The sequence below is a fragment of the Sinohyriopsis cumingii genome, chromosome 4 (assembly GCF_028554795.1).
Source record: "Sinohyriopsis cumingii isolate HCF-2022 chromosome 4, ASM2855479v2, whole genome shotgun sequence".
NCBI classification, from domain to species: Eukaryota; Metazoa; Mollusca; class Bivalvia; order Unionida; family Unionidae; genus Sinohyriopsis; species Sinohyriopsis cumingii.
In genome coordinates this window covers 116,109,795-116,135,820 of record NC_142964.1, presented here as the reverse complement: position 1 = coordinate 116,135,820, position 26,026 = coordinate 116,109,795, and the positions used below count along the sequence as shown (strand labels likewise).

Here is a 26,026-nt window from a genome sequence, read left to right as displayed (position 1 = left end):
TTCTTTTTCTGGGGGCTTCTTTTCTTTTTCCGGGGTGGTGTCTGGTAAGAGGAGGGTCCCGCCACTGGAGAAGTTCTCCTTGGAGACCTGGTCTTTTTCTTCTTCTTGGAGAAAATTTGACTTTTGTCTTGGGGAGAACTTTGGGGGCATTAGGATCCCATCTTAAGAGAGAGCGAATGATGACTCCTCGAGTACCGCTCCCTCCAGGTTTCAAAATGATTTGTTTTTTGGTTTGAGTGTCGATGCGGGGATCGGCCAGTTGGGTCAAAGCGACTTTGTTTCGATCAAAAAAGCGTTTGGTTTGATGAGGAATCTGAATGATCCCTTGTAGTAATTGACGTGCTGTCACCGTGAACCATCGTAAGACTTCTTTGAGACTAGCTTCTAAGACACGAGCTCGTGTTTGTGGATTTTTTTCTCGACTGATGCCATACATGGCACGAATCAATTTGACGGGAAGATGCGACTGAAGGGACGTCATGTTGACGTTGTGTGAGACAGACGAAAAGTGTCTGAGGTTTTTATAGATTTTTTTTGTGGAATGAAGTTAAGTCGAGGACGGAGACGTGTACAGGACAGGCCCTCCGTCTTGGCACCAGTGGTGAAACAAGTGGGTACGAAATCGCAAATCATCGGGGGTCGTAGGTTTCAAATCGACGAGTGAATAGGCGTGTGGAGTTTGAGTGGCATCGTCGTACGCCTGAGTCAGCCAAGGCGTTCCTAACTGTTTGGCTAAGACTTGCACTTGCGATTTATCTCGAGGGCTTTTAAACAAGACCACGTAATGTGCATTGAGACTGATGGTGCGATGGGCTTTACTTTGTTGAAGGAAATTTTGGGTGTTGTAAACGACACTGGCATTACGATGATGCCCTTTGAGCGTGAACCACAGATTAATTTCTTCTTCGTCTTCTCCTAACATGTCGTCGAAAATGACCAAATGGGTTTAACGGGAGTCAGAGACGATGCCGTCGTCTTCTTTAGGAATGCCTTCCACAAACACGATGGAATCGCCTTGACTTTCTCGCACTAGGCTGTACGCCGATTGCCACTGTTTGTAACACGACACGATGCGCTGAGGTGGTCGATCGATCAAATGATGTTTATGTTCGATCAAGCGTTTGACGAATTCGGTTTTGCCTGAACCGCTAGGTCCAGCAATGAGCATGTTAAAGGGATGGCGAAGATACAAAGCCTCCCAACTGGCACGATCTAAGTGTTCGTCGATGACTTTGACAGTAGAGGAAGAGGGAGCAGAGACAGCAGAGGTAGCCATAGTGTTAGGAATGTCACTTGTGACAGGAAAACAGACAAGACAAGAGTTTATATACTTTTTTCAGGACACGTTTATTGAATGTTTTAAACATGAACACGAAAGACAAAAATACATAAAAGCCAAAGGCTTAAGTACAACGATAAAAGGCACATGATAACCATCAACGTGGAATAAACACAAGTGTATGTACAACTTGTTTTGGGTAATGTTCTGACCAGTTCTATAGGGGGTAAGGTCACACAAGTGTCCTCCCGAAAGAGTCTTTCAGTCATGTCCACGACAGTCCTGTCCTGGGTGACGGGTTCTTCTGGCACTGTCACTAACACAGGTTGAAAAGTAACTTTTTTCCTTGAACGACTCTCTTGCATACTGGGCCACTTCTTGGGTCCAAGCCTCAAAACCCCCTTTTTTCCAGCCACGGACATCTGTCCAATGGGGATGTAACTCACAAGCTACACACACATCGTCATACACGTCTTCGGTAGCTAAAAGTTGACGAATCTTTTTTTCCTGTTGAGGTCGAGAAGTATCCAGATGAAAACGCAAGGCTTTGAACAAAAGGAGTCTTTCGTGACCATTTAAGGCCATTGGGGTGGTAAGTACTGTTCGTAAAGAGTCCACAAGGGATCGGCTGGTAAACGAAATCCCAGAAATCAAGTCACTAAGACACACACCACTTGTCGACCCAAATTGAATGGATACAGTTCTTGTAATAATCGATGGTAATGATAAACGGTTTGAATATGGTCATTGAGTTCCTTCCACGGAATCTGTTCAGTTAGATGTGGCATAAGCCGTGGCATGGATTCCTGATTTTATAGTCTCTTTGTTTCGGAAGCAATAAAGGTACTTTCTAACTAGACATCTTCGTTCGCCAGTAGGGAATCTAAATCTTGCATACTGTAACCGAAACTCAGAGTTTGTCTAGATGTTTCGTCTTCCGCTAAGCAGATTCCACGTAAAATATGTTGGTAATCCTTTAACTCGTCTTCCTCAATACGTTGCACTAGGTGAATCTCGAAGTAACCAAAATTACGAACGTTTAGTTCATTCACTAACTGAAAGTGTTCAACAAGGTCTGACCACTGACGAATCAGTCCTCTTATACCATTCAGGTACCAGTGGTTAAAGATCTGGTGACGTAACGGATGCAACTGTTCTTTGCGTTTCACTTGTATTTTGACCAGCTCTCGGTAAATGTGTTTTCTCAACTCCACAGGCAAAGCACGAATGTTCTCTTGTAAAGTATCCATGAATAGGTCAGTCCGTACAATTCACAATCTTCTCCTAGAGCAAAAGTAATCCACATAGTGAGTAATTTCTGACCACTGCCATTCAGGGTAACGTCCAAGAATGTCACTGAACTCTTTTGATGTAAACGGTCTAGAGTAATACAATAGACGAATGCACACTTGACCCAAAGAAATCTAACACACTGGTTGACTTTTTTCACTTTCCTCTTGTGAATTTCTCGGCACAAAAGTTCTACAGTCACCCATTGAGATTTCACTCTGGCAAACCCCTGCCAAACTTCCTTGTAAATCTTCTCTTGCAGTTCTTTAGGTAATGATTCAATATCGTTTTTGAAATGAAGTTTAAATACCGGTCTCGGTGATGTCCAACATTTGATTCCTAGTCAATCTGGTTTCTTCTTCGTCAACGACACGGTAAGTTACTTCAATATCTCGGTCCCACTAAGGGTAAGTAATGACAATTCGGTGACCAACGAGCATGTTCTAGGTAGGCCGAATCTTGCGGTTCCCAGTGGTGAAGTGACACACCGCAACTGAAGCACATACTTTATCTCCTTCGCCCAAGTAGAAAAATCCGGCTCTGGCTAATTCTTCGGGGGTCGGGCCTCCCAGATACTTAGGCCATTTTCCTTTGAACGATTGAAGACGATTTTCAAAGTCGCAGTATTCCGACAAACGCACAGAAAACGAATATTCGTCTTTCACAGGTTCGTTTCGATGAGGGTTGGGTGACATGGACAGGAGTTTGCTCAGGGCTGGATGACATCCGTAGTGGGGTAGACGTGAAAGTGAACATCCACCTTTAAAACGAAACCCAGTAAAGTGTCCAAGAGGACGAGCGGCATCGCTTTCGCATCCCTCAGGTTTGACACGCACAGCATTACTTTCCATGATAGGGGTAGTGAGAATAAAGTTCCCATGATGCTTTACGGCATCGCTAAGGTCACAGCGTACAGCATCGTTCCCATCGCAAGGCTCACAATCGCATTCCACTTCATAAGCCCCACACTTGAATTGTGCCTTTCTAAACTTGTTTTGTGTTTCTCTGAAAGTATTCATCTTGTTCGCTTGGTCTTGGTAGTCACAATGAACTATCGATCTTGCCTAGGGTTCCTTTTTATATACAGATCAATAACGACGTGTCCATACGGTAAGGTGAAATGATTGGGAAGTCGCACTCGCTTCTGGTACAAGATTTGATAGACTTTTTCCAAGTGTCGACTGACGATGTGGTGAGTGGGTAAACGTACAATCTTGTTGGGTTGATAGGTGGTCACTTTAAAGTGTTCATCCTCTCCAGATTGCAAGGCTTCTTTCAATACCCCAAAGTTGACCACACGACTGGTACGATAATTCAGAGTCAATCCTTTCACTTTACACTTCGTGTGCACTTCTCCTTGTGGGTCCCGGTATTCGTAACGGTAATTTTTGGGACCGCCACTGACGAAACTTAGAATCTTGTCGTCGGGATGCTAGTCTGTCCAGGCTCCTACACGGTCTCCTTCGATGTCAGGGTGCTGTTGACTCGGGTGATGGATGTAAATACAACTGTCCGTGTCAAAGTACAGGACGCGTTCCCCTAACAGTTCTAAAGCTTCGTACAATTTTAAGCGAGCATGAGCTGTCACGTAAACCGCAATGATGACATTTCCAAAAGGGTCGTCTTGTACAAAGTCCAGATCTTCTTCGTAATTGACCAAGATCAAATCCTCGCGAACGATGTCCACGTGTTTCATGAATTTGGTTTTGGCGTGAATCATCTGAAAGTAGCGGGAAGGTTCTGTCAAATGCTCCGTCTTGGGTAAACACGGACGTTGTGCCATTTTACCCCACAAGCAAGTTAACATCACTTTGGCAAACGATCGCCTGCCTTCTTTTTTCTCGATGTGATCTAAAGTAATGCCTTCTTGTGCCCAGTATTTCTCTTTGAATGTCTTTTGGTCTTCGGGAGTGTGACACCAGGAGGGATAGCCACTTGCTTCTTGTTTCAGTTTCAAAAAGGCATCCACGTAGTCGGGGAAATGCCTTGGGGTCACCCTTGTGGTATTGTTGTGTCTTGGGAAAGTGACAAATTTCGTACACTTCTAACAGTTGATATCCCATGTCCAGAGCTTTGAACAATTCTACGCTGACCCAGGTTCCCGTCAAAGCCCGTTCTTCCTGGGTGTGCTGACAAGGCTGATCTTGGTTGCATTTTTCTGCACAAGTACGGCACAAAGGAAACATCAGTTTGCCTTGGCAATGGTGAGGTAAGACGGGATGGTATAAGTCCTTGGGAGGCAAAACTTTGCACTTGATCAAGCCTTCGTATTGTCGAATGTTTTTCAGGTCGATGTGTTCCGTCAACAATTGCGGGTGCCCTACAGGAAAGCGACAATATTTGCACACGTAAGGATACAGCGAACACACGTCCAAGTATTTGATTTCTTATCCTTTCTCTTCGTCGGCTTGGTATAGCAAACAGGTGGCATTGGTCCTTCCTCCGCACAAACTATCCCTCGGGTTCAGGGGGTCCATGAACTGGTAACTTTCCACGAGGCGTTTAAATTCGGGATCGGTTTTCAAACGGTGATCGTATTCGTGTTCCCACATTTCCACCACTTGGTATCCTTCCTGTTCTAACTTTAGGCGTCGCTGACAAGTGGCCTGGTACAAGTCTTCCATGGTTCGTTGTAAAAACTGATTTTTAGTTTTACGGTCAGGGTAACAGACGGGACATCCGTGACATAAGCAACCGTTAAACTCGTACACGATCTTGGGGTTTTCTAAGTCCCAGCCATCAACCGAATGCGTTTCAATGGTCTTTTCGCCCCCTCCGTTGCGGGCATGCTGAATCCATTTGTCTTCCTTTTCACACAAGTAATGTAACCAGCGTAGGGCTTTGACCGAGTATTGACGTTTGACATAGTTGGTCGTTTGAGGACTGATGACAGCCACGGTGTTTTCAGGCATGAATCGTTGTCGGTACACTAAGGAACACGCTTTGGTAATGGTGCAAGCTTCTTCCAAAGGATCGACCCCTCCGTGTTCCATGAACAGTTCTCGAAATTTTGCACATCAACGCCGTAAAATGTCCACGTCGGAACGACAATACTTTAGCATTTCTTCCTGAAGGTCAAAAGGGTTCGAGGCATGGGTCTGGTACCAAGCGTAGAAAGCGTCTCGTTGTTCGGTACGCATGTAATTTTCAACAACAGCCAATCGAGAAACAGTTTTAATATATCTTTAGATACTGTGCATACTTCATCCCAAATAATAATTTTTGGAATATATTTCTCGCCCATCCGATCAGGAGTCCATGTGTCTCCCTTGTATCGAAAAAAGCTATGATAAGTACATGATCGCACTTCTCGTTGTTTCATGTCTCTTGCGAGTCTGTGTGTAGGTGTTAAAACAACCATATCATCCGAACTCTGCCGAAATAATTCAATAACTCGCGTTCTTTTACCAGAACCTTCCGGTCCGTTTAGATAAACAGTCAAAAGTGTCTGTATGCTGGATCATACACAGATGCCGCAGACGATAATTCTGATATCTGACTATTTTTTAAATAAATATCTTTGATTTCAACATCTGTGGATTCAGAATAATTATATAACATTTCTGTTTTACTCTCCATTTACCTCACGATGCATCATGAGCAGTAAATTGAGTCAGTAATTCTGTATATTTTTTCGATATAGAATGAATCCGTTGGAACTTTGACTGCAGTGGTAGGAAATCTTTTTATCATCGATACTATATTTACAGAAACATAAGCAAGCATTGGTGATCTTAAATGAGTAATCTGAGGTGACTCACCGTCAATATAATCAACAATTGTACCTAATCGTGTAACGTTAGACAAGTAAGCGTTTTCTCGACTTACAAATATATCTCTCTTTGTTGCACCGGCGATTATAAAATCATATTCAACAACGTCTATGATTCATCGTGTATAATGTCGTTTATGATCATATGCTCCGCCTTGAGTAAATTTACCAATTATTCTTCTACCAAGATCTTTTTTGCGGTTTTATTTTATCATCAGGTTTTGGTAACCAAACTTCGGTCTGAGGACGGTATGATATAATTGCCTCACTTACAATCAACGATATTAATATTTTACAATCAAGCATATATCGTAACAACACTATTGGTGCCCAGCGTTTTTCTGAAAAGTGCCTACCAAACCAAATATAACAGATCGGATAAAGACCCTTAGCAAACTCGAGTGATGCAATACGAGCGAATCCAGTTAGATCAGAATCAGGTAAGGGTCCGTTTATTGATACTCTAGTCATCTCGTGTGTGGATGTCGAAATCTTTTAAAATACACAGAACACTCTCCGTAACACTTCCCAACCATATCAACCGAGATAACATCGCTGTGGTCATACTTGGTATTCCACAAACCACCGTGTTCATATTCACAGCAACTTACTTGTACATCCTAGAGAAATTCAAATCGTGTTGGCTTCCACGAACTTTTCTCTTTTGCAAGATGGAACGGTGAAACAATTATTTAGTAATTGCTCAGCATTCTCTGTTGAAAATTTCTGCGCAATATTTTTCATTTCTTCATCAAGAGATTCTTTACGATATATTTCTCCGTTAGGTCGTACAAATTGATCATATTTTTCATCATCGGAACTCTTAAATAGCCATATTGACACAGGATCGTTTTTGTTTATTTCGTGAATAAAATCAAACATGTCTCCGTGGTAAAATCTTACGGTTCGATCTCGTCGAAATATTGCTACTGCGCTGGTCCAGGCGTGAGCATTATGATCAATAATTTCAATTGGGGCTCCTCTCGATTTATTCTTTGATTCGTATAAAATCTCTCCGGTTATCGTTGCTATTTTTATGGGAAATTTCAATTTATTTCCTTAACTCGGCGACATCATTTATTGTATCTCCGGTATCCTTGACATATTCAGCCCATTTGTTTATTTTTTCACGTCGTTGATCCTTTAACCCTTTTCCACGCATCGCGTTTGTAAAATGTTCGATTACTCGTCCGGCTATACAGGCTAGGATAGGCTCGAGCGTAATATGGTCTGTCAATACCAGTCAGCATTCCTGTCTTGGAATTTTTACTTAGCACAGCGGTTTTTCCTTTAGCAAGGACAGGGTCACGTTTGTCACGGATAATCCACTCAGAATCTGTTTCTGAGTTATCGTTGTTCTCCTGATTTTATCCTTGACTCTGTTAACTGTGATAGATTTCAAAAATACTTGTAAATAAATAATCGGTTTTGTTATGATCATATAATTTAAATGTCTACCTGACAATTAACAGAAAAATATTTCACTTACCTTTGCTTCTTACACTTTAGTCAGACTGACTAGAAAGTCGAAATTCTCCGTCTTATTTAGTTATGCACATGTTTTCTAGGGAATCATCCGTGTGTAGGTTCCCAAAATAACTCACCGGAAACATTATGTGTATAACTATGAAAAGACGGAGAATCAGAGACTTTATATTCATTCTGGATTAAGGGGAGGCAGCAGAGGTAAGTGAGATATTTTCTTCAGTAATCTAGAAGTTGCGTTTTGCACAATTGTATTAATAAGAAATGTAATTTAAAGATATATTATATACTGTTTATCAACTATGAAAATATCAATCATAATATTTCTGCTATTAAAAATTAGAAAAAGACGGCATAAATATATCTGATAAACTAAATCCTGATAAAATTATTTCTGATTATGAAACATTAAAAGAACGTAGGGAGGAGGGTGGATACACACTGACATCAGAATACCGGTTCGTAAAGAAAATTCAAACGGGGATGTTTCATCGCTGGCCACAGTAAAGGAAAAAGGAAAATGAAGTGAGGGAATTTCTCTCTCTCTCTCTCTCTATATCTATATATATATATATATATATATATATATATATATATATATATATATATATATATATATATATATATATATATATATATATATATATATATATATATATATATCTGTCTGTCTCTGTCTCTCTCTCTCTCATCCCTTGCCGCATTAAGGAAAATGAAATTAGGGAATTTCTCTCTCTCTCTCTCTGTTTGTCTCTCTCTCTCTCTGTCCCTCTCTCTCAATAGAAAAAATTCTATCAGAACTGTCCCTGAATGTGAGGCAACAAAAGATAAAACTCGCAGAAGACAATTAAGAAAGATTATGTCAGAAACTGATAGTGGTAATGGATATGAAAGTTAGATTCATTCGTGGAAATAAAAGTGAACGTGCGATTCAGATTTTAGTCTTTCTCTCACTGATTTTAGTCGATATGTCAGTAATAAAAATATCCACCCCCATTGATTTTATCAACGACAAGGACGGGGATTATTTTTTTATACTGTTTTTAATGTGTTTCACGCGTCTGTGGCATTTTTCAGGTATTTGATGTTCCCTTGTCATTGATAAGGGGAGACAACACTCTACGATTAAAAGTCCTCGAAAATCGTAGGTTTTTAAGGTTGAAAGAAAATCGAAGATTTTACTATTTTATATATAAGTTCAGACTCAGCGTTACATTTCGTAGGTCAAGCAAGTTGCCAGACTGGTCGGTTAGTCTGAAATTCATTCTTGATAATAGCGGATTATGACATCGTAGATAGACCGGGTTAATTGGTTCTTGCACAATCAGATATCTGGTTGGGACTTGCGGGGTAAACGTGTACAGAATATATCCTTGATGTGCTTGATTTGATATATATTTCTGTGTTTTTGTGATAGCTGCCATCAATTACGTCACATACAACATTAACCGCGATCGTTGATGTTAAATTTACAATTCCCGGAGAAATTTGACGGCCTTCTCCGTATGGGTCATTATTATACCTGAGAATACTTGCCGGCGGTAGTGTTTTTCTCTATTGTTCAAGTATTTTAGGAAAAAACTCATCAATGATATCACTGACTGATTTTTTTTAGTTCGTCTGGGTTATACCCGGTAAGTTTAAAATTCGGTAGATCTGATTCACTTATTGAATTATATTTGAGAAATTCTAGCTTGGGTTTTTCTTCTGACTTAGCTACAGTTTTAACAAGACTTTCGTGAGCAAATTAAAATCAGATAAAATTTGATTTGATATTTCTATCTGTTTGATGATTTCTTCCCTCGTCGATGACAAATCAAGAAGATATTCTGTAAAATTATGTCGTATTTTTTCTTGATATTGTTTGTGTTTTCTTTAATTTCACCAGATAACGTGTTTAATCTTGGTATAACACCAACCGCTCTATTGGTGCTACCATCAGTGGTAAAATAACTGTACTCCCAATATAAATTCTTCCCCATGAACAATAATTTACCGTTACAATCAGAATCATTAATTATTGCTTTACAATGTGTTTATATGTAATATTCTGGAACAGTTCCCCAGTACGAGCGTTTATCCGATGTAAAATCAGTCTGGGTTGGTCCAGGTGGTGGTAGAGGTATCGGCCGAGCAACTTCAGGCCATCCTAGCACAGATCTGATCGATGACCGATATATATCAACGACGTAATCGGCGAAATTTATTTCAATTGCGGTGGACAGTGTTGGTTCATGGAATGTTATTGCTATCTTGGATTCTTTTCCGGTAAATTATTTTAAATTCATTCATCTGTTCGATCTGATAACTCCCCGTGTGTATTCCAACAACTACCCAGTCAGGTGTTCCATCTGGTTTATTTTTATTTGCAAATAGCAGCGAATTATTCGATTGTAGACCACCGAATAAATTTGATCGGATATTGGGCCAAGTGTAGTATACTCGCAACTGCTCAAAAGTGATTTCTTTTACTGGAATCGCGGTTGGAAAATTAATACTGTATTCAGGGTTGGTTGAGCTTACTGATATCATGGTGGTTCTCAACGGACTTGTATTTGCGGCTATCTGCTGAAGTAGTTCTGTCATTATTTAAATTTCCATTTTCCAAATGGTGGTTATCTAAATCAATTACTTCATTGTATGTCTTAACCATTATATCAAATTCAGAATCTGATATCGTTGTATCGTCAAGGCTTGATGATATCAGCGACGACAATTTAAAATACGCTGTTGTGCCGTGTGTCATTTTACAGCATAATCCTGCAATTTTATACTCGTACACGTGGATATATTGTTCGCGATAATATTAAAACCCCAAGCAATTGCTGCTGATGATGAAACACATATCGTTGCTACTGCTACCGTTAATGGTGTTAGCGCTGATAACACTACACCGGTGGACGCAAAGAGTGTAGATACCGAGTATACAACAACATCGATGGCAACTACGCGGCTTCGGTATATTTTTATACTTTCGTTGTATACGTCTCAACGATGGTTTTTAGTGCTGTTCACCATTCACGTACTTGATCATATCTAAATTTTTTAACGTCCATTATATTCTACATAGTAACCAATTGAGGCGTTTCAGCAACAAATTCTAGACACCACCAATAAGATGTTGCGGTTAATTTCTTATCAGCTGTTATAAATGTCTCTTCGTCGTTGCTATTTAACACAACAGACACAACCCTGGAAAACTTATCGGTTGAATGCCGCCAGGGATACGTAGTGTACATACTAAATTTTGAAGCGCTGAACAAAGACAACCCATACACACCAGTGACCGCAGCGGTATGTCTGATAGTATTATTTTGCTGTGACCATGTCGAGAATCCCGACGATATCGTGTATACTATATTGGTGATCTTGTTAACAATATCAGGAATTCCACTCACGACATCTTCTATTGTTTTTTTTTTCATCGTTTCAATGCTCGCCTTGACATCAGACAGTTTCACGTCAGCGGTCAACGGGGTGTCAAAGAAATCATCTGCGATTTCATTAAGTTTTCTAAAGTTTCTATGGAGATTTGTAAGTGCACTTACGTGGACATCATACTCGTCCCGCAACCTAGATAATTTACCATCAGTGGTGATGTAGTTAACGTCTACATTCATTTTTGTTGTGGCATCTTCGTCAGATGTTGGATCTCTGAGCACTTCTATTTTATTTTATTTCCATTCATGCTGATTCACCTGTCATCGTGTCGCCGGTATTCTTCAAACGATTAGCAACGCTTCTTGCAAATCTGATTTCTAATGGTTATAAACGATATATTTGAGTCTCTGATTCGCCGTCAGTAAACACAGGGATGTTATCGGTGGTAGCACCGATAACTCTACGAATTATATCATTCCATTTGATATTGCTCGTTTTCAAAACGCCGTATTTATCCCGAAAACAACAAGCTCATCTCGTTCAACCCCAGAGAGGTTCATGATATCAGCGAGATCGTCTTTAGTCGCGTAATTTGACAAATCTATTTCGTCGAACTTTGTTTTTACTCTTAGTAGTATCACCGCGGGATCTTCCGTAAATATCTACCATTATTCTTTTCTTTTTTTGATCTAAATCAATTATTTATCAAACTGTTGACTTGTATAATTCTGCACAACTTTGTGAGGTTGCAACGATGGCGTCTCTGATACAGCGTCAAGTACAACATTGGCACTCTGTACCAGATTGGCACTCTGTACCCGACTTTGTACGCAGAGACATATTGCATAAATTCCTGCGGTGGAGCTAACCCATACGAATCGAAATAAACAATTCCACGGGGGTCAATTGCGTATGTAACCCAATGAGTTACAGGTCTAGTGCTGTTATCGAGCTTAATAATACCGGTTTCAATATTGTTTGGTCGTTGTGGTAATTGATCTCTCCTAAAAACACCTATAAAAAAATTATTTTTAGTTGTTTAGCTGTATCAAGTAAATCACAATTTGACATTGGTGAAGTTAACGAAGTGTTTCTGGAAGTCTTAGACCTTTTCCTGTCGCTTTTTTAATGCCATTCCAGCAGCTGTTCCAACAACACCTAAAGCGGGTGCTTTTGCAACGGCTGGTGCTGCAGCAGCTATCAGCGCTGGTATTGCTGCGAGAAGTGAGAATATCCCGCCCGTTTTAGCTGTGTCGCTGATGGCACCCGTGGAAAGCTTAAGTCATATTCCGGTCTTAGTTTGTCTGGCTTTATCGAGGTGTTTAAGTTGACACGCTGTCAACGACAGTTTATTTTCACCGCCTGTGATTTGATTGTGCTTTTGCTTTATTTTGTTTCCTGTTGCTTTTTTTTCACTGACACGGATTGTAGTTTTTTAATCTGACCAGGAGTCAGACTAACACTAACGTGATGGTAAGACATTTTATAAAATACTCATGTTTTTAAATCGTTACATATTTGGGAAACATTACATGTTTTCTACTGGTGCATCAACGATTTTCGTTCTGCCACAAGCGCCTTCCAGCAACAGTGACTTGTCGCCGAGTATAACCGCGATTGCTCTAGCACCAGCATGAATAACCGGCGGACCAGCTGCTCCTGGTGGTACTCGAGCTATGCGAGCTCGAAAGTATATATCAACGACAGATTGCCTGAATAAATCAAGATGTTCCAGCGAGAAGTAATAAATCGGATACAGTGTTGTAAAATCGTGCTGAGATATCTGTAAACCAGTATCGATGTTTTATATGCGTTCCGTATATGATACTAATCGATGATATGCACGTGAAACATGATTACGCTCAAAATCCAGAAGTATTTCTTCAGACGGTTCTTGATGTCCGTTTATCATCAAAGCAACTTCAGAAATTCCAAATGGGTCAAATACCATATGATTTCATTCTTGTCTGTATAATATGTGGTTTGCCTGAAGCGTAACAAATATATGTCGTGGTGCTGACACTCCCTGTTGTGTTGCTATTTGCCACGTCAACAAACCAGCGGCGTTAACGAGACATTGTAAGCCATGATAGAATTGATTTATCACCTGTGTTCATAAAAGAAAGTAATCGCTGTTCTTCAGTAAGCGATGGAGTCATTACTGGCATCCACAGTGACAGTTTTGTTAATGTTACTTTACCATCATCAACTCTAGCAGGATGCCATATTGCATCATTGTCAGTGGGTTTTCTAACTAGTACTACTGTGTGTTTAGCGCCTGATATAACCTTTCTAACATCTTTACAAAATCCCAAAAGTATGAGACAGTGGAATCGCGCATGAAAAACTCTTCATTGTCGTTTAACATTCCTCTGCGTGCAGCAAACCCCATGCTGTAATCTTCATTCATTGGTGCAACTTCGGTTCCAGCTGCATTCATTCTTACGTTTCTGTTTTCTGAGTGATCAGATGTGTCTTTTGCAAACATCGTTGGACCAGCCGATCTAGTGTAGTCATCGGAGTATCTTGCAAGACCAAGTATCGTCTTGTCAACGTCTATATTTTGTGAGTCTACCTTCAACTTCGATAAACCCCTCAGAGGGAAGAAAATATTTACTTGTATCCTGCACTTGTAATTCAATTCTTCCACATATGTATGGGGTACGCGCATCATAAGAATGATACTGATAATCACGCACAGGCTCATCTTTGGGAACTGGTGCTTCCATGTCAAATGCTGTGTCGGATATACGCTTGAACATTTTTTATTATAGTCTTACACGAAGACCACTTCCTGCTATCAGACTTACAGTTATATTTTTTTCTATTTCTTTGGCGGAAAGTACACCAGCCAACTCTACTAGTTTTTTATTTGCATCCTGATTTATTATTGTACTGACATTCGCGGGCATAACTTCGGTGTTTGGTAATGTTTCTGGTTGTTGCTGAACCACCTTTCGTCTGCGTATTAATCGTGCTATTCTGTCTTTGACTGCCGTGAACGCCTTACCAGCAACGTCACTGATTGCACCACGAGCTTTTTCACGAATAACGTCAATGGCTTTCATTGATAATTGTTTTGCGATTGGCCTTGCCTTTGGAGCTAACCTTGTAAATAATCCCCGAACAACATCGCCAAGTCCATCCCCGTAATACGCGCTGTAAACAGGTAATCGTGAGTTTACTACTCTGACCATCTTGGGTCTGCAGTTAGAGTCATGTATGATCATCTTATTTGTTAGTTATTCGTTTAATCGCTGTGGTATCCATCCACGATTTCATCAATAAGTTCCCGATAAACATTAATAGCCATGATGCCGCCGCGAAATAATTGTTGACAAATATCACCTGCTTCATTGATTATTTCAGGAGAATTATTTCCAGCTCGTTTTCCTCCTATGAGAACGTCTAGTCGTTGTACGTCATTGATGATGTTGTTAGGACAAGTAACAAGACCACTTCCTGTAAAACCGCTACCAGTAGCACCGGTGCCAGGTGCATCGTAAAACTCTTCCTCATCAATACGAGGTGGAGCGAATGAAGATTGTTTTTGATGATACAGTATCTCCTGGTAACGGATGTTTTTTTTATATCTTCAACTTCTTTCTCAAATTTTGCGAATTTAGCCTTGTATTTATCAGTGATTCTTTGTATATTTTCAATTCCTCGAAATATAAAAGGAATCCATTTTTCTTCTGAAACATCGGCGGTGTTGGGATCTAATAATTTATCAAGAACTTGATATCCGTAAGCGGCAATCCTCCTAGGATTCTCCTTAAGTTGTTTATAACCCTCTTTGGTAAATTGAGCTGGTGGTTTTGGAGGTGGTTTTACTTCTGGCGCAACAAGTTTTTTTTTTACATCACTGACCACCTTTCGGACTTTATCAATACTATCAAATATTTGTTGTATTTCTTCATCGACGGGTGGAAGTTGAGCTGCAGCTATTTCATTTGAAAGTATTTTTAAGATGCGTTTTGTTTTCTTAGTTTCCTTTGCTATTTTTCCAGTTTGCTCAGAGGTTTGTTGTACTGGAACAAGTAGACCTTCAGTATCCGTTGCGACTCTTTTAGTAACTTTTGTAACGTGTTTAAACAATTGTTCTCCACCTTCTGAGAATTAAACTTGTGCTTCTTGTCGCGCTTGTAGTTTTTGTTTAACAGCATCTCTCAACGGAGTATATTTCATAATTGCTTCTAGTCGCTCTCGATCTAATCTAGCTGTGTAAGATTCCTGCGCTGGTGGCATTATTTGTTATATTTTTATTTTAATTAAAAGCAGCAGAGAGGGCGAAGTCTCATACTCGGCACCCAGTCAAAGCGATCCCTTCTTTTGCGATTTTCAGGAAGGCTTATTTTTGCAATTCGAGGGTGAGTCAATTATAGTCTGTTCGCCCTCTCTGCTGCTACTTGCTTATCAACACTTTATACCAACACTTTAAAAGCCATGTTATTTTTTTATGTATGTTGTATATGTGTGTTTGTCTGTGTGTGTGTGTGTGTGAGAGAGAGAGAGAGAGAGAGAGAGAGAGAGAGAGAGAGAGAAAGAGAGAGAGAGAAAGAGAGAGAGAATATACTATAGTGCTTCGATTCTGTGTTTTATTCCCGTTGGGCGAGATATTAAGTGCTTGATACAAATTCTGAAATTCTTCTATGTAGTAGGCTTTTCACATCGTTTGAGAAACGTTTTCCTACTGGATCTACACCGCTCCGGTGAGCTAGTGGTTAAAGCATCCGCCTCGGATGCGGGAGATCGTGGGTTCGATCCCCGGTCGACTCATACCAAAGACTTCCAAAAATTGTATTTACAGCTGCCTCGCTTGGCGCTCAGCATTAGGAGGTTAGTGTTAGGACTGGTCGGCCTGGTGTCTGGATAATGTGACTGGGTGGGACATCATGCTACATGTCTGCGACATGATGTCCATGTGCTAGGCATCACTGTAAACTGCCACAGTGCAGACATCGTAGCTACGTTAAAAATCCAAATCATACACTCACTCACCTATCGGATCTAAGGATATACATCCTGCGCGTTACCCCACCCACCATTTGGCATATGATTTATAGCATGCAACGATCATCCAATTGTACATTGACCTTTGAAAAACAGGAACGATGAAAAATTGTTTGTTAAAATTCACTCATCAGTGTTTCTATTAGCGGCTCTATTCTTTCTGTGGACAACTTTTTGTCAAGTTGACACGATTCATAGATGGAACAGCGGCAGAAAGCTAGGAACAGAATGGAGCGTAGTCTATGGTTTACAAATGTTTTGCATATGGCTGAGCTGTGTATTATATCAGAACGTATGAATAAATATTAACAGTTTTTGGATTCCCCGTGATGAAGTAAGAGAAGAAATTTAACGGCAAACATTGAACAGGGAACCAAGGTAGATATATTATCGAACAGACGTAGGTCGTCAAAATATCTTTGTTGACTTCTCAGGAAATAATACATAATGATGATAAATATCATACTAATTATTCCGTAATTTTAGAAAAGTATTTGATTCTAAGAATGTATCCGAAGCCCTTTTCCCCACAAGCTTTCCATGATTGTTTTGAGACTAAGCAAGGGATTTTCTTGTTTGAAAAGAGTACTAGTATGTCTAGCGAGAGTAAGTATGTAAATGCTAATGGTTACAAACTTATATATATATATATATATATATATATATATATATATATATATATATATATATATATATATATATATATATATATATATATATATATAAAATCATATTAATTTAGGTAATAGATTATTGTTTGCTAGCCATTCTAATTCTCACTGACCTTAGAACGACCTGGAATTTCGATTGAATCCAAAATAATAATAAACTGTTGATTTCGGCATTTAAGATAGCTGCCACTGGCTATAGCGCAACTGGGATTAGAGCGCATGCGTGCTATAGTGAACTTATAGAAATAATATGTAGAACGACCCTCTGCTTATTGCGTATAGGTATTTCATGTTAAAATAGATATTTTCGAAACAGTGTATTTAAAATGCAAAAATGCAACGGGGTGCAAAGTAAGGGCGAGATGAGTACCAAGAATAGCAAACAGGTAAAACTGCTAGAAACCAATGTTCAGTTAGTAAGGTGACTTTAAGACGTATCTATTACCAGTTAAGATGAACAGTGACACATGCTGAATCAAGTATGATACCAATAATGTGACGCTAAGAACTCTTGTCGTTGCCGAAACCTTGTCGCGTTTTCCTCGTAGTGTAACTGGTCGCTTTGTAAAGTCAATATTAAACTACTATTTGACATTTACGAAACCAGTTGACTAAATTGATATACTTGATAAGATATTATTAATGGTATTTTATTGCAAATTTTACTTTCTAAAATTTCACGAAATCTCTAAAACTTATGACTTGATTAAATCAAGAATGGCCATACTGAAATTATAACAATCAATAATCGAAAACTTTGTGTAATTTCGATGATTTTTGAGTCAATCTATGAAAATTTTATTTAGGTTTTAGCACCCACATTTACACAATAGACATATACTTAAATTAATAGATGTTGTTTATATAGATATTCGATTATATTGGCCCAGATTTCACTCAACTGCAAGTAAATATAAATATGTCACCAGACTTAACAAGCTCAGAAACACTTTGATCAGTTAAAGGCAGACATGACATACCTGTAGCAGATGTTAGACTACGTGGCTTAGTTGATTAATATGTAAGTGAAAAAATATTAGCAATGGGATTTGCAGTAAAATGAGATTTATGACAAAATGTTGTGTTCATTAAATCTATAAAAAGACCCTTATTTAGATCATACACAATTCACTTATTCCTACTGCACAACTTTAATTTATTAAACAATGCATATAAATTTGGATATAAATTTGCTTTCTTGTGTAAATGGATTGAACATCATTATACTGTTTTACAAAATTCACATGAAAATGATTGTTGATTCTTCCATCATATATGTTCATTTACTCTACTTTAAAACAATTTTAAATTGTTGATTTGACACAATCTGTACATCTCTCGTATTTTAATTCCATTTTCTCTATTGCATTTGTAACAGTTTGCAATCAAATACTGACTGTACCAAATATATGTGAATAGATCTCTGTGGTTAATCAAACATAAAATACACAAAAGGCAATATTAATGGTTGTCATCACTATTAAATTTTTTTATTCCGTAAAACAACTATGAAAGTACATCACGGTGAATCTTTTCAATAATGAGAAAGAAATAAAAAGAAACATGTAGCAAACGTAGATGGCAGTTATGTATACCTTATGCGCCAAGAATGCAAAAGCCGAGGTCACTTATAGCCCCAGATCATCCACAAAGCATACATTTACCAGGTTGACTTTCAAGATAAATGCATTTAAACTGAATCAAAATAAATAAGATTATAACATGAGCACACATATTTTAGGAAACACGGACTAACAATGAGCAAATTGTATCTACAGCATCAAATTTCAACCTGAGATTGGAAACGGCTGTAATAATTACAAGGGTGATAATCAGGTTTCAGTATCTAGATACGAACCATCCATTTATCTTTGGCACAAAAGTGGTTCCGCGAAGATGAACACGGAACCAGATGAACGTTATCTATAATTTAAAGGAATCTTTCCTAAAAAAATTAGATAAATGCATTTACGTTTAGTTTAATTTTCATCGAATAAAACCAGAGATATAGTTCTTTTGAAACGTATCCTGAGTTGGATGTGTAACTTGTTCAGCCATTTGGATGCGAGAGCAATTTGTACACAAAAGGAGAGCTATTTTTGGGATTCATCCAAAATCTTTCTGAAATAAACATGCATACCGCTGTGAATAAAATATACTTTTTTTTATTTAAAAATGGTCCTTATAGTAGTAAAAGATAAATGTTGACAGTCATAAGTGTTGATTGAAGTAATTTATTTAGTAGCAGTGGTCATATCGTTGAGAGAAACATATAATGCGTAAAATAAATACATGTAAAGATGCCTCATGAAAAGTGTTTTCAAAATCGTGCAGAGCTTTGAAGAAGTCACATGAATGTTCTTTTTTTTTCTTTTCTAGTAAAAGTGGTCAGTTGTTATTTTTTTTTAAAACGAATTAGACGAAATGGTTTTATACTTCTTGTAGCAAGTACCATATCTGATAGCAGAGCAGCATTAATTGCATAAATGTGAGAGAATATCATGTCGCAATAAGGCATTGAAATTGTTTAATATCCTGTCATATCATGTTGTTCAAATTTATCAAAATAGCAAATGTTGACGGACATATGAAGCACCATGGAGGCAAGGCCATAACATAAGATTAACTGGTTTACGGTCTGATGTGCTTAAACATTGAAACCATAATGCCTGAAAGGCTTTTTTCGTGTTAAATTTTGCCAGTTCTATGGAGTGGTTTTTGAGGAATCGTATCAAAGAATTTCAGTTTTCATTAACGGTAACCATTTTTTTAAATGGCAAATAGGCATAATTTTTACAACACTTAAAGCTATCGGTGTGAGAGAACGTTCTTTTAAATATAGTCATAGTCTGTTAAGTGGTACTTTAGAAAAAGTCGTTTAAACGACTTTCTATATATAGTAACAGTGGTCACATTTAAGGTCAGATCGGCATCACTTGCTAAATCAACTGATGCCATATTGTTTTCTGCCAAATTTCGTCAAATTCTGTTTAATTTGCATTTGAGAAGACGTCGTTTAAAAAATGTTCTGCTTTTAGTAACATCCATCGTATTTAATAGTTGTTTGGCACATTTTGTAAAACAAATTCATTGAAAATTATTACTACTAGAAATAGGAATGTTTTCTGCTCAAATTTGGTCAACTTCTGAAGAATGGTTTGAGAAAAAAGTAGTTTAAGCAGTGTCCTAGTTTTAATAAAGGCCGCCATTTGATGACAGATTGATATCTTCCATATCAGTTTGAAAGCCCTTCATAACAGAATGCTCTCTGCCAAATTTAGTTGAAATTGATGTAGTGGGTGGGGGTTTTTGAGAAGTTGAAAGTAATAAATGTTGTCAGTCGCACTACGGACGCAGAGCTTCACCATGAGCTCGTTTAGTCAAAAGGGTTAAAAATAGCTATATCCCGACGATAGAAGGACGGATGAAATGACGGACAAATGGACAAATCAAGTGGAGAGCATGATTATAGAAAACAATATTGTGTCTAGGGAAAATGAAACAAAAGGAAAATATCTGAAAATGTATTTTACAAGACTGCATAAAAATCAGCTTCACTTGCATGCAAGGAGTCGGTTAAGCAACCATATCACGTGATCTAAGTTGCATGCACTGTTCTTTTTATTTCTATATTACTTTTTATAAGAAGTTAATCAGCTGTTATATGATTCGTTCAATTATTTTCGAAGTCCACACAGTTGCGCTGGAAATACCATAAATACTCAGTAAAGACCATGAACTTGTACGGCTCACTTGTGATAGTCGTGTTGGAACATCTGCACTTTAATACATATTTAAAATAATCATAGGATACGCTCGACGTAGTTACACTAACACATAGAGCGTTACATGTCTGTTTGAAACTATCGAGGCATTTTCGATAATACGTATCAAATCCTACACCAGGATAATATGGCAGGGTACCGTTTAGCACATTCTCTAAGAACGTAGCGTTCAGACCAAAGCCATAAGATTTCAAACTGTGCTTAAAAATCAAAGGCTCCGTCCTTGTACAATCTGAAATAGAATTTAAACATTGGAAGAATTAGACCAAATCTATAAATCTACAGGCAAGTTTCTAGTATTGAGCCTTCACAAATAGAAAGCCTATTCTTTATTCTTATACACACGCGAGAACAGGGGTTCAACATTCGTGAACCATATGTGCAGAAAGTAAGGAGCCTGCCTCCTAATTTATTTTAATCTTATATTCATTGCGACGAATCCATTACGTATGAGATGAGGTTTTATCTATGCTTAGTTTGAGTTTGACTGCCAGTGAGGTTAGTTATCATATATAACTTTTGAGTTTGACTGCAAATGAGATTAGTTATCATATATAACTTTTGAGTTTGACTGCCAGTGAGGTTAGTTATCATATATAACTTTTGAGTTTGACTGCAAATGAGATTAGTTATCATATATAACTTTTGTTTTGGCATATCACTGGCAATAATCCAAACAAATGTGGGCTCAGTGCAAAAGATGTTAGTTCTTCACACCTTGTTTGACATGGGTATACAAAAATAACCTTTTTTTAACAATTAAAGCTCATGTCTAACACATCGTACGTACACCATACACCTTTAAGACCGAATAACTTGTCTGTACACCTTTAAGACCGAATAACCTGCCTGTACACCTTTAAGACTGAATAACCTGTCTGTACATGTTTAAGACCGAATAACCTGTCTGTACACCTTTAAGACCGAATAACCTGTCTGTACACCTTTAAGACCGAATAACCTGCCTGTACACCTTTAAGACCGAATAACCTGTCTGTACACCTTTAAGACCGAATAACCTGTCTGTACACTTTTAAGACCAAATAACCTGTCTGAAACCTAACTAAGCCCTTAACGTCTCAACTATTCTCTCAAATATTATAAAAGGTGCTGCAAGTCACTTAAAAAGGTTCCCATCTTTCTTCAGCAAAGAGTGAAGAGATAGTGCACAATTATAAGGAATAATCCGTTTACTTCTTCGTGTACTTAATTATATGCGTTTTCTTTCTTCGTGTCTATTTCAATATATGTCTATACTAGTGAAATCAGTAATGATATAAATAACACATGGACTCTTTATGTATTTATTGGGTAAAAATGTTCTATATTTACCTCTGCAACCGAAGGAGAGTTGTTCCCAAGAGCCATTTTCTTGACATACAAGAACATTTTTCGTTCCATTCAATCCATGTTTATTGTCGCACAAATAGAAAGCCCTTGAACCAGCCAAAGTTTCAACATAGTCAAACTTAGGTTTAAAACCAGTGTACCAGCCGTGAAGATAGTATGGATCATAAATCAAAGTCGCGTGAGTGATATTTGGAGCAGGGCCACAATCTGAAAAATAAACAAAATATATGACATGGATATGAAGTTTAGTTAATGAGAAATTTGAGCTTTTTATTATAAAACTTTCTTTCCTTCCATTGGTTCAGGGGAAGAAACTAAATGCATAATGTATAGAAATAAAAAATCAAGAAAAACAATTTTCTGGTCACAAATGTTTTGTGGTAAATTTCAAAGAAACGTCTCTAGTTAAATATGGTGTTGATTTTATTTTATTTTGTTTTATTTATTTATAAAAGAACCAATTCTTTTGTAGTATATATGTCGATTTAATTATTACCTACATAAACATTCCCAAGTTAAGAAACGTGAATACGTTCATACCTTGATGAACGACACGTAGTTAAGCAACGGAGGAAGTGTGATAAATGTTATATTGATAATCTGTAATATTGATAAATATGATACATTCCATTGATAATCTGTACTATTTATAAATGTGATAAACACCATTTATAATCTGTACTATTGATGAATGTGATAAATATCATTTATAATCGGTACCATTGATAAGTCTCATAAATGCCGTTGATGATCTGTATTATAGATAAATGTGATAAATGTCATTGATAATCTGTACTGTACTACCGATAAATGTGATAAATGCCATTGATGATCTGAACCATTGATACGTGTGATAAATGCCATTGATGATCTAAACCATTAATAAGTGTGATAAATGCCATTGATGATCTTTACTATTGATATATGTGATAAATTAAATGCCATTGATAATATGTACAATTGATAAGTGTGATAAATGCCATTGATGATCTGTACTACCGATAAGTGTGATAAATGCCATTGATGGACTGTACTATTGATAAGTGTGATAAATGGCATTGAAGATATGTACCATTGATATATGTGATAAATGCCACTGATGATCTGTACCATTGAAAAGTGTGATAGATGCCATTGATGATATGTACCATTAAAACGTGTGATAAATGCTATTGAGCATCTGTACTCTTGATAAGTGTGATAAAGGCATTGATGAAATGTACTATTGATGTGCCATTGGTGATATGTACTATTGATAAGTGTGATAAATGCCATTGATGAACTGTACCATTGAAAAGTGTGATAAATGCCATTGATGATCTGTACTATTGATAAGTGGGATAAATGCCATTTATGATATGCACTATTGATAAGTGTGATACATGCCATGGATGATCTGTTCTATTAATAAGTGTGATAAATGCCAATGTTAATAAGTACTATTGAAAAGTGTGATAAATGCCATTGATAATTTGTACTATTGATAAGTGTGATAAATGCCATGGATGATAAATGCCATTGAACAATAAATGTCATTGAAAAAGTGTGATAAATGTTATTGATAATTTGTGCTATTGATAAGTGTGATAAATGCCATGGAGGATAAATGCCATTGATAATATGTACTATTTAAAAGAGTGATAAATGGCATTGATGATCTGTACTATTGATAAGTGTGATAAATACCATTGATTATCTGTGCAATTGATAAGTGTGATAAATGCCATCAATTAGCTATATTATTGTCATCTTATGTCTTCTTTATGATACACATGAGTTTTGAGATAAGGTTTACATCAAACTGGACACTTTTAGTTTAAAAGCCTCAAAACGTCTCCATTAAATATTCCTGAAGTTTCAATTTCAACTTCTCCTTGGTAGCGACCATCCCAAAAAATTAAATCAATAAGAAAATGTATTGTTCATATTGACAGGTGAGGGAATCATTGTGATCCCACGACATTTACCATTTAGTACTAACAATGTATCCCAACAAATATGTAGGATGTAAAGAGGTTTTAAATTAACATCATAGTATTGGTTCAAACATCTTGTTTAGTTCAAGTGCATACTTATTGACAACATCTAACCCATAATACAGTTGACTCTCGTTGCAACGGCATTCTTTACAACGGAATATCGGCTTTCCTGCTTAAAGTTGATGGGAACAAACGTGTTCACTTGTAAACTTGATCTTTATAACTGAGAACTGAACGTCCAACTCCCACAACGCTTTCCCGTAAAGAAACTTGCAAATTGTATTTATATATTGTCCTTTAAAACAACGTTTACATGCCCTGGGAATTGCTTGATGATAGTATGTCAACAGTTTGCTTTTTGAAATAATATTTGTAATTTGGTGGAAAGTATGTGTGAGCTTTAACATCTAATTATGACAGTATTAGATATGGAGTAAACATAAGACAAAGTCGATAACTCCTCTAACTTAAAGGTGTGTTTTCTTACGATGCCATGAAATTGGACCAAGACTATGCTGTTACAGCAAATGAAACACACACACACAATAACGTATAGGTGTAGAAAAATGTTGATTTGTCCATTTTAAACATTACAAAATGTACCCTGCGATGTTTTTAGCAGACACAAATGTACAGCTTATCTTATCTGATGACAAAAAAAATGAAATCGCTTAAAATACGCTAAATTGAACGAACCGTTAATTGAACTATGTACCTACTCATTACGCAGCAAACAAGAGAAAACATTTCCTGCAAATGAGTTTAAGTTAGTCACATGGTTGATCAGTGGCAACAGACAATGATGGATACAAATACAGTTTGAAAGTTATATATATATATATATATATATAAATATATATATATATATATATATATATATATATATATATATATATATATATATATAGAGAGAGAGAGAGAGAGAGAGAGAGAGAGAGAGAGAGAGAGAGAGAGATACATACACACTACAAAGATACATGGACTAAGAAGGGGAATACATATACAGTTTGACAGTGATATATGTTTTCTTTTAACATACACGGACCAAGAAATGGAATACAGATAGAGTTTGACAGCGATATATATTCTCTACAAACATACATGGACTAAGTAGGGGAATGTAGATACTATTTGACAGTGATGAGTATATTTTCTACAAACATACATGGGCTAAGAAAGGGGAAACGAAAGAAGGAGATTGTTTGATGCTTTAAAAAAGAACCAAATATGAAAGCCTGAAAAATATAGTTTGATGAAGAATGAGTTTTCACACAAAATATTAAATACTTATTGGAAAAGGTAAACTTGGAGTATATTTTAAATTACCCATACAGAAAAGCATGTGGAGTGAAACAGTTTAACAGAATGGGTCGATGATTTTACAAAGCTAAAGGAAAAATATAAAAATACTTATCACCCATTAATATACATGATTTCGAAAGAATCAAGCAATAAAAAATATATCAAAAGTATGGATACATCTTTCTACCTGATTCGACGCCTGCTACATTTGTAAACATAAGTTTCGTGCAGCAGTAAGAATCTCGTATAACAATGTTTTTATTGGGTCTACCTTCACTCCTTGAACGAAGAAGTATTTAAAATCAGGCAAGTAACTGTGGGTGATCCGGTAATTTATAGACCAGAAGACTTAAAATGGCCGGATATAGAGGGATATAAAGGGAAAATTGTATGAAGAATAGTTATTTGTATATGTAAGCAAGATGGCGCATAAAAATTTAAATATCTTGAAGACCAAAATAAATTAACAGTACAAGGTATCTACTTATGAAATGGAAATCATATGATGAATTACAGCTGAGAACTAGCCGGAAATATTATTCCACGAACACAAGTGATGTCTCAAGGATAAACCTCTCCTACTGAGACGATATAGCAATGTGTAGATCATCATTGGACACAACTGAAGTAGACTGCATAATAATAGAAATAAGGAGCATGAAAAGTTTGACTTTTTGAAACATAAATAGTTTTTATAATGTGACAAATGAAATGTGTAA

The 26,026-nt window shown here is 37.3% G+C and overlaps 1 protein-coding gene and 1 long non-coding RNA gene across 2 annotated transcripts in view; one reads left to right on the top strand and one right to left on the bottom strand.

Moving 5' to 3' along the window:
- LOC149801940 (uncharacterized) overlaps positions 1–26,026 on the top strand; it is a 69,151-nt gene that overhangs the window by 17,363 nt on the left and 25,762 nt on the right. The window lies entirely within an intron of this gene.
- LOC149801939 (sushi, von Willebrand factor type A, EGF and pentraxin domain-containing protein 1-like) overlaps positions 18,353–26,026 on the bottom strand; it is a 46,215-nt gene continuing 38,541 nt past the window's right edge. The window contains exons 11-12 of the mRNA XM_089956334.1: positions 22,009–22,233; positions 18,353–20,908 (exon numbers count right to left, since the gene is read on the bottom strand). Coding sequence (XP_089812460.1) covers positions 20,565–20,908; positions 22,009–22,233 — 569 coding nt within the window. The 3' untranslated portion in view covers positions 18,353–20,564. The remainder of the gene's footprint in view (positions 20,909–22,008; positions 22,234–26,026) is intronic.